Genomic DNA, 16327 nt, shown 5'->3' on the forward strand with positions numbered 1-16327 from the left:
TGTTGCAAACTTGTGGGCCTGACCATGACTGAGTCTGTCTCAAATATTTTTTTTAACTATTCCGTCTTTCAAGTAGACTAGACCCTCTAAAGGAAAACACACAGTGAGTTAAAGCTTCTCCAGCTGTTGAGCAGGAATTTTAGATGGCAATTTTGTGTTTAGCTGACTAAAGATTGTTGCTATTGCTGTTGCAATTGCCAGACACACTCCTTTACTTTCAAGATGATTGCTAGCAGGGTCTTGTTAGGCAAACTATAAGGCATCTGCGTAATTTTGAAGCTAAAATTTAGGCGACATATAACATTATATCAGCAAACTGTAGAATGATAAATCTGGAGGAAAAAATTTACCAAAAAAACCAAACCAAAACAAAAACCACAAAAAACAAAAAACCAAAACAAACAAAACAAAACAACAGATGGGGAAATAAAAACCTCTTTTGCTAAAACAGATTAGGACTGCTTCCAGTAAAAGACAAGTTGTCCTACTGTTTTTCAAATGTAATCTTTGTGGGTTGTATGCATTCATGTATTTCATTGTATGAATACTTCATTCATTATAGCTTGATTAACCTACTGAATCTATCCATATTTCATCCTTCTGGAGTGATTCTTACTGAAAATCTCACATTGTAGACATAACTTTTGGTTTATGAGAAGGACACCTCTTGTACTACATGTTAATGTCTTCTTATTATCTATAAATTTATGGTGCCTGCTATTGCAAAATTTGAGCAAAATTAAACATTTCTGAAAACAAACAATTCAAACAAAACCTAAAAGCCTTTTGTGGTTGGTTAATTCCAGCATACCTTTGGAATGCTATAAATGGCCCAGATAAGTGACTGAATGTAAAAAAGGGCAGAAACGGGACAAAGGAAGATCCCAGCACACAAATTAGGAAGACAGTAGAGGATGCAAGTGACTCTTTTCACTTATATGAGGCAACATAATCATTTGGGCTATCTTATTTACTGTCAGCAAGTCAGATACCATGAATGAGTCAGATGCCATCAGGATATTTGTTTTCATAAATTACAGTATTTTGTGGGTAACCACAAATAAAGACTTGTTACCAAGGGATACTGTTTTGTGCCAAGACTGGCACACCATCAAATACAGGGAGATAGAGAAGCTGAAGAAACAGTTCTGGTAACTAACCAAGAAATGACTACACAGGAACTAAGTGAAAAGGAAGGTTAGAACATGCCAGCTCAGTCCACGGAAGACAAAGAAACCTGAATCCTGCAGTGTCTGGGGCATCTTTAAATGTTGAGAATACAAATAGTTTCATCAACATAAGAAACCTGTAAATACTGACATACTTCAAAGAATAATTTTATTATAAATAAACCTAGGATGAGAGGTCCCAAAACAAAACACTCCCCAGTGAAAATTTGATGAGGATCATGATAGCTCTAAAATGGTTGCCACTTCTCAGCAGAAGGAATGATAACACCCTCTGCCCAGTGAAAGTCAACTCAGCCCAGTAAATAACTCCAGACTAGCCCAGGCAAAGTGGGAGCAAAGCAGCATGTGCCTTGTGCAGTCCCAAGCATCCAGCTATCAAGCAAAGTGCCATACTCAGACCCTCATCGTGCCTCAACTCTTCATTGACTGCAATTCCCAACAGAAACACAACTTACTTTGCTCCTGCTGCAACAGCAGTACCAAGCTCTAATTAACTCATAACAATTTATTTAGAGTGACTGCAGGTATTATAAAAAGAGCAAACTGCTTCCATATGGCAACTGCCCGCATGCAAAAGGAGAGAATATGCTTTCACTACAGTAACTTGGACCTCCATTCAGCTCTCCTTGAGCTCTCTCACAAATACAACATATTTCTGTTCCAAATTAAATAGAAGTTATATTTACTACAACAAAATTATAACTTTTGAAGACAAAAAAGGCAGTTCATCATCTTTCTGGTACTTTGCCTTTTAGAGAAACACAGAAGAAACCCATTCCAGTCTCTCTTGTGCAGCTATAGACCCAACAGATAAGCAGCCTATAGCAACTAAAGTTTGGGATTCTGAGAACTGTTTTTCAATTTGGCTGTTGTCTAATACTGCATACATCTGTTTTTGAAGTTCCAAAATTCAACTGTTTTTCCTACTGTTTGTCATCTCATTAAACATTTTGTGTAGCACTACCCAATAGTCAAATAGAGCTTTTTATATATTAGTAATAAGACTAAAAATATTACCAAGATGGAACTATAAGAAAAATATAACCATTTCTCAAGAGAATTAAAAAGCTTTACTATAATGTTTTCTTTCTTAGTTTATCAATCTGTTCTATTCCTCAGTCTCATGTTTATCTTCTAACACATTCACTTGTCCAGCCTATTTCACTGCTGACGTCTGTTCTCATTTCTTGCTCTCCTAGATTCAACACCATCAAAACTCAAGAATGTTGTCTCTTTGCCACTGTTAAGATGGCATTGTCTTCTTTTATTTCTTCACTTTCCTCTTATTCAAGTGTGAATGTATTGTTTAATACTCTTACCTCCATTTTCTATTCAGCTTCATTTTGGATCATCACTAATTCTTTCCTTACTTTAATTGCACTGAAATTTTTCTGATGTTTTCTTATGATCTCTATTTTACCAAGTTCTGTTTTACTTTTGACTCCACTTGATCAGGTTCTCAACAAACTATTTTTTTTTATTTTTCTGCTCTCTAGATTAGTTTTCTACTTTGACTCTCTTTTTGGGCTAATTGTTCTTCCTTAATCTTCTGCTTTTTACTAGACTCAAACAAGCCTTTTTCCTTATTTGATTCCCTTTTCCCTTTTTAGATTACAATACATATTCAGATACCTGCACTTCCCATCTCTGGACTGAGGGCTCAAGTAAGCTCCTTTGCATCTAATCATCCTTCTGCCTGTCTTCTGAATACCTCATTCTTAGTGTCCATTAACATAAACTAAGTACAGACAAAATGGAATTCTTGCCCTCTCCTCTCCAGATCTCCTCTTTTCCTCATGCTCTGCCAGTGTGACTGTTTTCCCTCTGGTAATCTGCACCAGCTGTGACATCCACAGCTCTCACTAGCTCTATGGAAGGAATCTTAGCATCATCAATATTTGGCCTTTTTCTGCTGGTCATATAGTGAAAACTCTCAGCTGATCTCGTTGGTGGCTTCCAGTAGCATTCCTCTTCAGTAGATACTTCCCTCTTTACGCATAGATGTATAAAGAAAGGCTGAAATATATTATTTCCTTTTCTCTATACCCTTGTACAATCACATGCAGCTTAATAATTTTTACACTTCTTCCAAACAGATCAAATTTTTGAGAGCTTAACCGACTCTCCTCAATTATCTGCACTTCTTACTAAGTTGTCAGTTGACTATTCCTGTGCTTGTAAAACCAACATTGACACTTCATTTGCTTTTCAGTGATGTTTTCCTTCCGTGGTGCCTCGTACAGAGACATGCCCCTTTTGACTTCTCCTGAAAGTCTATTCAAACCTTGTTGCTTCCTCAAGTCCCATTTCTATCTCAATACCTAAAGTAGAGGCCAATAAACCAAACAGTCAGTGGAGCACTCCTACTTTATAAAATGTAATAAAGGTATGGAGGCAACAGATTATTATTACCTTCAACAGTTCACTCGTCCAATGCATCCTCCTCACTAACTCAACATTTCTTGAACTGTTCAGACTAATAGTTTTTTCTGAACAATATATTGTATATCATCATGCTACATTGCCATAACTGCTTCTGCTATTTTTGTAAAGGAACTTTAACAAAAAGAAGTCAAAAGTGGTATTTCACTTAGTCAGATAATTGTTAGGAAGCATGTAAGTGTCAAGTATTTTTTCCTTTTATTTGTATGATATAAACCTAAAAAATTATGTAAGCTAAATATATGTCACTTGTTCTCAAATACCATCAAGGCTCTTCAGTACATGAACTACACAGGGTTATCATTGCTGTCAATGTTGCTGCAGTATTCAGACTTCAGCATTATAAGAGTAGCACAAAACATGCTGAGCCAATTCATCCGTTACAGTCAATGGTGTTACAGTAGGGATTATTTTGTTCCCCCTATGGTTTATTGTTTAAATGTAGATACTGCTTTATAATATAGTTTTATGCTGTAGAAAACCTGTCTAATTTATGCCACTTAATGGATGGTTTAAGCAGAGTGTTATTTTGCCTCTCAGGAATAATTTCCCTGAGATAAAAGCAAATTAATGCATTTTACTTATATTCAAATAACACAGAATTGTATCTTAATCACATACCCATGGCATTCTATATGAAATACACATCTACTGCTGGGATGCTAATTAAAACCAGTCTTACTTACTCCAAAATTATTTTTCTGAAAAATATTTACCATCAGTGAAGTATGTCTCTGGGCCCAGTTCTGCTAGGTACTGAGCAACTTGGCAACAGGAGAAGATTGTTTTCATTACTTGATGGGATTAGATGCCATGAGACTAAATATCCACCAAACAGAACATGTATATTGTGAGTTTATCTTATTAATCAGTTTTGTCCATAGAATATGATGCTTTGTGAAAAACTAAAGCTTCACTTCTTGGCAGTAAAGACTAGAAACAACATCTTCAGTCAGAACACTCTGAGATGAATGTGTTTGTCTTGCACTGAAGAATGAAGCCACATGAAATCTTTTTGAAGCAAGCATCACTCACCGAATCTTTTTCTAATCTCTTCTGTAGCCGTGTTTGCCACTGGACAGCTTGCATGACAATGGCTTCCCACCTTCTCTCAAGGTTTACGATTATCAGCTGCATGGACTGGTGATCTGCATTCAGGTTGCAGGTCTCCTGGTCATCTAGGAGGTGCTGGCATAATCGCAGCACAGAGGCTACCCCCCGACGTCTCTGTTTGATCTCACAGCAGAGAGACTGCAGGACAGACAAACAACAGATGTCAGTGTGGAATGCAAATTAAAGCATTAACTATTATCCGATATTTAATGGTGCCCAATTTCTGTCTTAAAACAGTTTTTTCAGCTCTTCAGTAAATTCTCATACTTACTATCAAAGATTAATGTTTTATTTTCAGATAAACACAGTCTTAATAACACAGAAGGAATAAAACTACTTTCAGTCTTCTTCAAACAAATGCCATACATAGCTAACTGTCTCAATAATGCTGAAAGGTTTATGGTGTAGACCGGTTTATTCTTCTTCTTTTTTTTTTTCATTCAACTGGGACACATCTGAAACAAGTTACCATGACAGTAATCAGCTTCAGAAATTCTTCAGGACAAAATGGGGGAAAAAAATTAGTCATGCAGTGAGAATATACATATTTTTAGAAAAAACAATAGAAATTATGGGTCATATGTACCCTGTCAGAGGAGAAACCTTGAGGAAGGATAAAACTCAGTATAAAATTACTTACAGATGTTTTTTGTTATAATAAAATATTTCCAGAGTAGTTCCATATTGAAGTAAATGTAGGAATAAAGTGATAACTGTATCCTTCTCTAAGAAGAGTAATTCACTGCATTTATTTCATCATACTGATTCCAGTGCTACCAAGAAGGCAGTCTGACATGAACAAGCCCTAATGTTGCTGAATATCGATGGGAGCCAGGATATGTTAGTTCTATGCCAGAAACCCAAGCAACTACACAGAGAATCTCACTGAACAGCAGTATAAATAATAGGATGCATTCATCCTATGTGCCAAAGCTAAAGAGAGGTCTACCACCCAGAAGCAGTAAATGACATGCGGTTTGTTCAAGCATGGTTTTATCCACAATCATGCTCTACCATCATTCAACATCAAATCAGGATTTTATTAACTCATCATGTGTTTTAATAATAATACCTATGAAGCTGGGGTGCAGAAGGTAGAAAAGCATCTGAGGACAACTGCTTCACCCCAGCTTCTGAGACACTACAATTTTATAGCATTGCATCATTTAAGTGTTGAACTATTGTCAATAGGCCTGTGCTACTCCTAAATTTAACACGACTGTGTTCCACACGTGGGAGCTTTCCAGATAATTTAAATTGTAACTTGCCAACATCTGTTTCCCTCTGTGGGATGCCACAGATGAAAGTGCATGACCCCATGAGAAAATCTGAACTATCATCTTTTTTGAAGACAGGGTATTTGCCTTTAAGTTTCCAGTTAAATGTAATAATCAATCAACAACAACCAAAAAATACTGTATCTCTCAAAGCTGTTCACAAGCATTAACTGATAAAAAATCAGGACCTGCTCTCCTGAATTTTATTAGCAAAACAATAACATTCTATAGAAAGTGAATTCAAGTTCCAGATTTTCATATAACTTTTTATTTTAAAATTGGAATTTATACTCAGAAATGTTGCACCTCAAAGGAATATTTTGCTTGATCAATAACACTAAGCTGAAAGTCTGAAGCAAAACATTGGTATACATATCTAAAAAAATATATATTTTCTTTGCCTACGGATAGCGTGCAAGCTTTTATTTTTATTCAAAGCCTTCAAGAGAAATGATGATTAAACCCGCAAACATAGCTGAATTACTAATCTACTTTCTCTGGCACAATTGGGCCATTCTAACAGTTAACAGATTGCTTATTAATCAACAAGGGTAAACAAGACAAAGCAATCTCATTTAAAGTGGAAGTTTTAATGCCTAAAAGTATTTGTGTTCAAAATGTTAATCCCGATAAGGCTTCATTAGAAGACGTCTTAAAATGATTAAGTACATTTCATTGTAAAGTACACTGAGTAGTATATCAGCAGGTGGACATTTCATACAGATGTTCCACTTATTGATATAATGCATTCTATAGCTATTTAAATTACCCTAACTCTGTAATAGCTAGAATTCTATTACTTCTATAATGAGAGAACCCTGTACCTTTAATATTTCTGAATTTTAAATAAGGTGAATGACAAATTCCCAAACCACTATTTATGGCAAAATATGACCAGGAATTTTATTATTCAATTTATACCAGAGCTGCATTTTCACTTACATTTCCTGAACTTGCCCTTATTTATTTTCCTAGAGTTCATTACTAGTTTCCTACACAGTTCTTGATGTAACCACCATGTCTGGCACACTTTCTTTCTGACACTGTTCCTTAGCCTAATGTCACATCAGAAAAAAATACAAACCAAACCAAGCCAAACAATCTACCTAAAGACAAAGTCATGTTTTTGTTTTGTTTTGTTTTTATATTGTATAACAGTTAACAATTCATTTTTATGGAAGTGATGGTAAGTTACATATCGATGGCAGTCAAATCTATCTACTAACAGAAAACAATACAGCTCAGAATCTGGCCCCATAACATTAACTTACCTTGATCTATCTGATTGTGTCATCCCTTATAAATATTTTTCATTTTTGAAACAATAACATATAATATGATGAGATATGGAATATTTCATTCATAAGCCATTATATGGGAGTTTAAGTGAGGCCTTTACATTGTGTTACCTGAAAGCAGAACTACAGGATCCAAGTGATTTCTAATTTACATCAGTTTTACACCAGCATAATAATAGTAGCTTTACTGAAGCTATTTCTGATTTACATGGCTGTGACAGTACAATTAGGCCTATGGCACTTTTGTTTCAATTTTATTACATGATATTATGGTTAATATTAAACAGAAGAAGAATGAAGTGTTTGTATCTAATATGCTGAAAGAGTTGGCTATAGCAACAGTACTTTAAAAGCCAGAGAACTTAATCATGTAAAGACATCTTTAAACCCTATATAACAGTACTAGCAATAATGAATCTAAACCGTATTAGGATCTGGTATACAGTGTCCTAAAGGGACACAATAATTGCCTGTATCCGATGACATGATGTCTCAGAGCGTTTTATATCCATCCACGTTCTGCTATTGTTAAAATGCTGTGCTTCTATAAAAACCTGTCAATATGGCTATTGAACATGCAAAGTATGCTTCCAGGACTATGGTTACTTTCATTATTTTCAAGGTACAGTCTACGTTGTGAATTAACAGCTATAATTCATGATTAATTAAAAAAAAATAAAAAGGAAAAGAAATATTATTAGGATCTCTACGGAGGCTTGGAGTTGATGGTCTACAGCTGCTACAGCAAGCTACTGGGTACTTTATTGGTCATAAAATGAGGAAACGATCTAATAGTAGGCTGAGGAGCATCACTTAGGCTCACTGAGGCTCCTGTGTGTGCAGAAGATTTGCTGAAGTAAAGATTAAGAGACCAGGTACTTTGGATTGTGGCTCCTCATACTATCATGTGTCAGTTGAGCTGTGGTAACTGTAAATACAGACCAAACCTTTGCAAATGTGGGAGAAACACATTCACTTAATTCATTCACAGCAAGACTTAAATGAATCTGTTTGGCTTTTTTGCTGCAGGCTAAGAGTATACACAGCAAGTGCAGCTGCCATGTATGAACTTGACTTTGTGCCCGAGTCCTTTGCCTTGCAACAGATACCATGATAACATTGAGGTGTTATTCATTTTTATGTTACTACGAGCCATGCTTTCTCATACTGAGGATTCCTGTCTGTGCTGTTAGAATCTTGGAAGATTTTTCTTCCCTCTGCCTACTCCTCTTTTCAGTGCTTTGAAGTTATCATCTGCATAGCTAAAAAGGGCTAGCTGAAACTACTTTCACAGCTTGTTAATACCGTGCCTTAAATCATCTGGAAAAGCCCCTGCTGAGTCAAATGACATCAAACACTGTCTCCAAGCCATGGGCTGATGGCACTGTCTATGGGGATGGAAGTAGCCATGATCTGAAGAGAAAGTGCTCTGCATAGCTGCGTGACTCCTAAGTGAATGGTATATGACCAGAAACACGTGTGTGCCTTTAGGCAGAGCCAAAGCATATGGAGGCACAGAAAGGTAGGAAGTTGAGGAAATTAGAGACCACTCAAGCCCCAGTCCCCCTCCATCCCCCAGCCTCCGTGCAGTGTATCGGTGCCTGAGCTGTGCTACATCGCCAGCTGTGCACAGCTGAAGGACATGGACGCGAATTTGGCTTTCTCACACAACATGGTAGATGAGTTGGCCACTGAAGCACTGTTATGTCAAAGTTCTTGATCAGGTGCTTAATATTAACCATCTAAAAGTAACAAGGTTCTTGTGAATTCAGTGGGACTACTTGTGCTTAAAATAGTTTAACATTCAGTTTAAGATTAGTTTAGTTCACTTAAATCCACATAATCCACATATAATCACCATATAAAATGTTGTTGAGGTATGATTTTTGTAGCATCATTTATCACATATTGTTTTGGGAATTCATTTTTTATGGGATCTGAAGTTCTTTCAACTGCTTCCATCTTTCTTACTTTCACTCTACAATTAGGAATACTAAAGGTTCATTTAGAGATACCCAGAGCTTTGAAAATAGTTGGAAGATGACAAATGATAACTTCGATAGATAGATTTTCTTTGTGCTTTCAGGTTCAGAAGAAATGCCAAAGTGTACTGAGAAAAACACTATTTCCAGGTTTATATTGTGTTTGTGTATGGGAAATACTGTGTGCTTTTAAGAAAACAGAAGAAGCATGACTGCAGATAAATCTGGAACTGCCAGACCTAAGAGGAAGATTCTGTCTAACTTTGGTCTGTTAAAGGCTCTCTCTTTCTCCTCATTACAGAACGTGGGTATGAGAGAGAGGGGATGGTACCTGTCCAATTGCCTCAGTTGTTGCTTGATGGAAGAAGAAATGAAGATTGAATTGGTGCTATTTAGTATAACAATCATGTTCAGAAATTAAGGCAAAATCTGAGAATGGAAGCTACTCTTTTGAGTACAACAATCAAACTACAACTCTTAAAAAAGGTAATTAGCCTTTTTATGTCTGAGTTTTGGCCAGTGCAGCACTTCAGTTTTCAGAAGTGCTAATGTAAAACTTTAAAGTATCATGGCTAACAGCATTAATATATCAATAAAGGGAAAACAGGAAACAATCTGCTTGCAAATGTTGGATAAAATGTAGTTTTCAGTCTTTCCTGTGAAATAGCAATGCCTGTTGGAACTTCTCTTGTTGGGGTGATGCATCCCTGCATTTCAAATTCTATTCTTACATGGCACAGGGTGAAAATAAGAATTTCTGTTTCTGGATGGAAAACAAAACCAATAATTTCTCAAAAATATTAGTAAGAAAGTAATTTCTCAAAATAAAAAAAAAAAGCTAAATGAGAAAGATAAGAAATGAATGATGACTTGTCATCTTTTAGAACAATACTGCCAAATGTGTCTGCTTTTGCTGATTGCAAGGTTAAAAGAAAATGTCACCTAATATGGGAACTCTACTCAGTTGCATACTGTGGGACTTAATCTATACTGAAGCTAAATATTCTATAAGTATGCAGTGAAGTGCAAAAAACAGCAATTGAAAAATGACATGATTAAATGGCACAACATGCAATCATTTGCTCTCAATTATATCAATGTATCTTCTTCATTTCAAGGAGTCAGGCAGAAATATTGTTTTTTAAATGCCTCTATTAAATTGGGCACCAATAATAAAATAGATGAGAGTCCTAATAAGCTCATTTACGTAACATACATCACACACCACAGAACTATTCTCTCCAAACGGGTTTGTTCATAGATTTGTCTCCTGGTTGTCACTAGTCTTGGCTATATTAAAAGATTTTAAAGGCACAAGGCTTGCAGACCATTCAATGGAAAACCTTTGTACTTAACCCTTGAGAGATCTTTAATGCTAATTATGGAAAAAGTATTGATATAATATCTTTGCTGTCACATTTTATTACGATGATGGTCACAACAGAATCTGGAACTGACATTTTAGAAATATCATCTAATTGCAAGTCAGAAATACAGAATGACAGTTTAAAGTAGAATATGACTTCTTTCAAAACAGTGAACTGTTTCTCTTTATTTAAAAGCTCTACTTTTAATAGCATTACAAGCACCAAATTGCTACACTGATCATATGTCTCTGTAACTCACTGCTTAGCAAAGCATTACGATATCTCTCCTACAAGTCTGAGCCCAGTTCACTATATTGCTTGTGGAATGTGTCAGTCTCTATACATATTAAAAATGGCAATGAACTAATATGAAAAAATACTTCATTTTTGCATTGAATTCAATAATCTACATAGGCGCTTACATCCTACTTATGATCAAGTGTGTATATTAATTAATTAATTCATTTCACTAGCATTAAAAAATTACGTTGGAATTTGTGTTTATTTGCAATCAATAATGCAAAGAAATTTATTAATTAGTAAATACACTTATTTTAAAAAAAAATATTTTATATAGCATTCTAAGAGTACTTGTTTTCTTTCCCATTTTTCTCTAGAGGTACACCATATACATTAAAAGCAGTAACAATCCAAAATAGATGCTTCTGGCCTCATTCCATAAAAGCTGCTATTATATCTGTACAATGTTCTTTAATTTCTTTGTTCTATTCCTTTTACTTGTTTAAGTACTTCAAAATATTTGTTTGTAAGAATATAGTTCAATGGTCTGTTATTTAGCTCATATTCCCATGTAACTAGTAATATGCAATATACTTTTCTTCATAAATTAAAAACACTATTAAAATTCCAGACATATAAAACAATATGAAGATTAAGTTACTATAAAAGAAACTATAATAGCTTACAGATTGCTTGTATCATTACTAAAGCGCTGGTATCTATTACGGTGTCTCCCTGGAATAAAGAATGCACTTTTGGCAATAATCTGTTAAAAAAGTGCCCATTATTGTTAAGACGCTCCTATCTTAGCTCTAAACTAGTGTGCAATTACAGGAAGGTAACTTTTAAAAATCAAAGAAAACCAGTGTTGGATCTAAATGCATCTTCCCTACTGAAATACAACACAGTTTTCCAAGCCTTGTTTTTCTCTTGTTTCATATAGGGGATTGATTAGATTCATTTTCACACTGAAATATTTTAGAGCTATTTACTGCAAAGTTGGAGTTAACTTGGTTCCAGGGGATAAGTCAAGTCATTCAGCCAGAGGAGCCAAATGTCATGGCAGGAGAATCCATTTTTCTAGTCTGCCACTGTCTGTGTTAATAGATGCTTTCAGTTTGTGCCCTCTATTCATTCAATTTGAGTTCTCTTTCCAGCAAAAAGATCCAAAAGAGAAATATTGAAAGACATGGCACAATTTGCTAGGGTTTCTTTTTGCCCCCTAAAAATGCTAAAATAAAAGTAGGGAAAGCATCAGACAGGTAGCATAAATATCAGCGCTATGTTTTGCTTTTGTAAATAATCCTGAACTACACTACCTCAAAATTCATTTCCCTGTAGCGGATGTTAAAAACATAAAATCTTTTTCTAGATCACCACACTGGGCAGAGTTTCAAATGAATGTGTGTGGAAATTCAAGAGATTAAATGACTTAAGGCGCAGGTGGAAACTTTACAAAATCAAGCGAGGCATAAGTTAGGTTCAATTTTACTACCTGTTGTTGGAATTCACTTAGAATTGCAGCTTAAAATAAATCAAGATGTTTCTCAACATACATTGCACATGAGATGCCAAGAAACCCCCTCCAACTGCCTAGAAATGCTATTTCAGTCATCTTTAATGAACAGTTAAAACTATTAAAACTTTGTATCCTGCCTCAGAGCTACGTAAGAGGCTTTAAAGGAAAAACTTCCTTGCATGGATGTACATCAATACCTGTAACCCTCGGGCTGAAGTTCAGATGTTAATACTGTACTTACTCCCTTTCTTAATCTTGTTCCCTTGCAGATGGTAGATATGCATTTTTTGCTGTCCCTGTGCAATGGTCCTGGTATATTCTGAAATGTAGTGAGAATTTACCCTATTCTGAATTACAGGAAAAATATCCTTCAATGCATTGGTATTAGCTTTTTGTGGGAAAGCAGTGAACATAAAATAAATTACATTAATCTTTTGAAGACTTCAGGAGAGGCAGGGTGATAGGAAAGGGAAAATAAACACATCTAATGAGTAAAGAAAAAGATATTTCCTTTGGCTTTTTTTCTTGTGTCAGTGAAGCACATTTAGCCTGGATTCAAAAATGTACAGCTTGAGCTGCTCTGGGCTAAACAGAGGAAAATATATGATGGTGCTTTCATGTATATCTGTATATGCACAAGGACAACAAGCAGGCTTTCTAGAAATGGTGTTCCACATCTTATTTCAAAAAAGCAACACATCCTCAGAATGGGTATATCATTAAAACATAAAACCATTATTTTCATTCTTTTACCATATGTTAATCATAAACACACACTCTGACACACATTTTTTTTTGTTTCAGTTCAAGACAAAACTTAATAGTCCCCAAGAGAAGTTACTTGCAGCAGAATCAACCAGAGCTGGGCAGCACTGAGATGAGGTAGGTTCACTTGCATCTCAAGTAGGCTCGCCTACCTCAGTATCTTGCTTGCATAAATAAGTTTTAGGCAAGTGTTTAAGTAAGTATGTTTAATTTTAAATTAAGATTAACTTGTCCTTGTACAAGTTAGGCATACATGACTTTGACAGGCACAGTTTAGCCCCAGTGCTATGAGAAGGCTAGAATTAGAAGTGAGGACAGAAGCAGGTGATGTGGTCAAGATGAGCTGTGAATGGCAGTCAAAAAGCTAAGGGTTGTCAAAAGCCAAATGTCTGGATGAAGTGACTGTGTATGATGGTCTCAGAGGCTCAGCATTACTCATATTATCGCACCTCAACTGACATTCTTCCATTGCCCAGACAACAGGATTGGGGTAAGAAGACTAGCTAAGATGAAAGCAAAGAAGTCACAAAACAGACCTTGCTTTTCTTCACTATGGCTTAGACTAGAGAATATAACGAGGTTCCTCTTACTATGCCAAAACACAAAAATAAGTTGTCACAGTGATAAAGGGAAAGGCGGTGCACTGTGAATGACATTGCGTCATCAGCTGCTGGAGAAACATGCAGAAAATCCATTAGATCAGAGGCCAGGCCTTCAGATTTATTCTGAGGTGAGGAAATGCTGCACCTTCCTAGCAGACCAGTAAGGGAATCATCCTGCAAATGACAGGAATCCACATACTTTTGGAACTTTTTTTTCCATTGACTTTATGCAGCAAGCATAATCTAAGGCACTCTGCTGTCTCTAGTAATATGTTGCCAGCCTGCAAATCCCATTCCAGACTGACATCTCATACTTGTGAGACATAATATACCTGATAAGGATTGCAATAACACTTCAGAATGTATACTGAAGACCTGTTCTTTTTATGTTCATATTCTTATTCATGCTGAATTACACGTTAGCCTGCGAGTAATTCTACTAAAATCAATGGGCTTCCTGGCAGTATGAAAGTATTTTTAGTGTGAGCAAAGGTACTAATACAGTCTATAATAATATTCCCTATTGGGACTGTGATCTATTAACTCACAGGCAAAGATGAAACTTGGGAAACCTGTCCAGTACTGAAACCAAAATTAGGCAATGGTCTACGAGGTCAATGACCCACCAGTCAAAGAAAAACTTTGTTAGTAGAGTATAATGGCTCCAGAGAACAGTATTCAATCAATAATCCCCTAATACTGCAGAGACTGGACCTGAAAATGCTATGCTATGGCTCCAAAGAGGCAGCCATAAACAATCAAATAAATCATATAATCACAAGCAGTAGTAAAAAAGTGGATCTTAATGGACAGAGTACAGTGAATTTTTGTCAACTCTCTCATATTTCCAGTACACACTGTACTTGTTTTTCTATATGTTATGACTAACAGGTGAAATAAAGCTTAGCGGCTGACCAAAATACCAGCCCTCACTGTAAATTAGTGAAAGTTAATCTTGGCTTATTTTTAGGGGAAAGATTTCTTTCTTGTTTTCCTTTGTTGACTTTTGCTTCTTCTTATATTCCTTTTCCAGGTTGACAGTAACAGAAGAGAATTATTCTGGTTTTTCAGTAAATAGATCTTCAAGGCAATAGCAGGACAATAAGCAGTTACGTTTTCCAAGCGTCATTTGGGTGGGTCAAAAGAAGGCAATTGATTACATTTTCAATGATAATGACAATAATGTGTGATGGAACAAAGAATGTTCTCTCAAAAGAAGACAAGTCAGGTATTTTCACTTTTACACATCTGAATCTTCAAGAGGCCATGGCTGAGAGTGGAAATATATCTCAAAGTCTGCAGATGCCATCGATGCCAAAGGTTTGGGAAAGGAACTGTAAATTGTTTGTCACTATGAAATTGCGAGTTTTACTTTGTAATGGCCAGTTTGGGACAGCTTTCTCTGTAAGCCAGGGTATCTTCTGTGTTAGTCAGCTTGAGTCAGACCTCAATTCTTACAAGCTTACTCATGATATGAGAATTAAATGCAGACCATCCCAGTATAGTAAGAAAGACAGGAGAAGACCACTATTGTCTCCTTCACACCAGCTCCAGTTAACAGGAGGGCACTGGTTCAGATAAGCACCCTATTGCACATTCGGGAGGGTTGAGAGAGAAGTTTGGGCTCAACTTTTCTGGAAAAGAAATAAGCCTGTAGTTAGTCTGGGAGAACTTCACAGATATTAGCATTAAATCTTTCTGAGCGGGGATTGCAGTTGCCTCAATGACTTCAAGTCCCTCAAGTCTCAAAGACATTCCTGATGACTCCTTGGGTGGGATTCATCTCAGTTAATGGAGAACTTGACACCTGAGCTAGTCATTTAGAAGAAGGTATGCTGAGGTACAGTACATCTTCTCTGTAGCCAGATGTCTAAAACAGGACAGATTAATTGCATCCCAGAAGTGCTTTTTCCCCCCACAATTACTATAAAAGAAGCTCAGACAAGATCTCTGCACTGTAGGTATCTAAAGCCAGCCTGTTTTAACATACCTGTACCATATGGCTATGCTGTCTGCAGGGTAATAATCTTGGTATACCAGAAATAAGGAGACAATACATAAAAAGGAGCTAAGAAGGAAGTAAAATATTAATTAATAGCCTAAGAATAGCCACTTGGCTCCTTTCTTCTCCTCCAAAGAATTCTGTGTGTTGCTGTACCTGAGCTCTGCTGGCTCAGGCTTCTTCCTGTTGCTATAGTAACCTCCATCCCAGTCTTAGTCCAGAACCCTATTGCCACTGCTGAGTTAGGACTGCATGCAGATTCTTTATGATATTGGTTGGGAACACTGCAGCATGTCAATTCTAAACATCCCTGGTGGCTAGATCTTCTGTGTCCCTTTCTTTCCCCCAGCAAAGGGAGCACTTGTGGGGCAAAATGGTTTTAGACAACTAAATAGTGTTTCTGATAAATTTTGAGATTTTGATTAATTAAAACCCAAGTAACAATGTAAAGAATCTCAGAGAATTTGCTGTTCAAGCTTCACAGTCTAAAAGGATGATGGAATGAAAGCTGCTACCTCAGATGGCATATG

The 16327-nt window shown here is 36.2% G+C and overlaps 1 protein-coding gene across 3 annotated transcripts in view; it reads right to left on the reverse strand.

Annotated features, from left to right (window-relative positions):
* The window catches only part of AKAP6 (A-kinase anchoring protein 6), a 232747-nt gene that overhangs the window by 24700 nt on the left and 191720 nt on the right, over window positions 1-16327 (reverse strand). For all 3 annotated transcript variants that reach the window (XM_082057392.1, XM_082057393.1, XM_082057391.1), the window contains one exon: window positions 4668-4883. In XM_082057392.1, the coding sequence (XP_081913518.1) occupies window positions 4668-4883 (216 nt within the window). The remainder of the gene's footprint in view (window positions 1-4667; window positions 4884-16327) is intronic.

Source organism: Streptopelia decaocto (assembly GCF_964273445.1).
Source record: "Streptopelia decaocto genome assembly, chromosome: 7".
In the NCBI taxonomy this organism is placed as follows: domain Eukaryota; kingdom Metazoa; phylum Chordata; class Aves; order Columbiformes; family Columbidae; genus Streptopelia; species Streptopelia decaocto.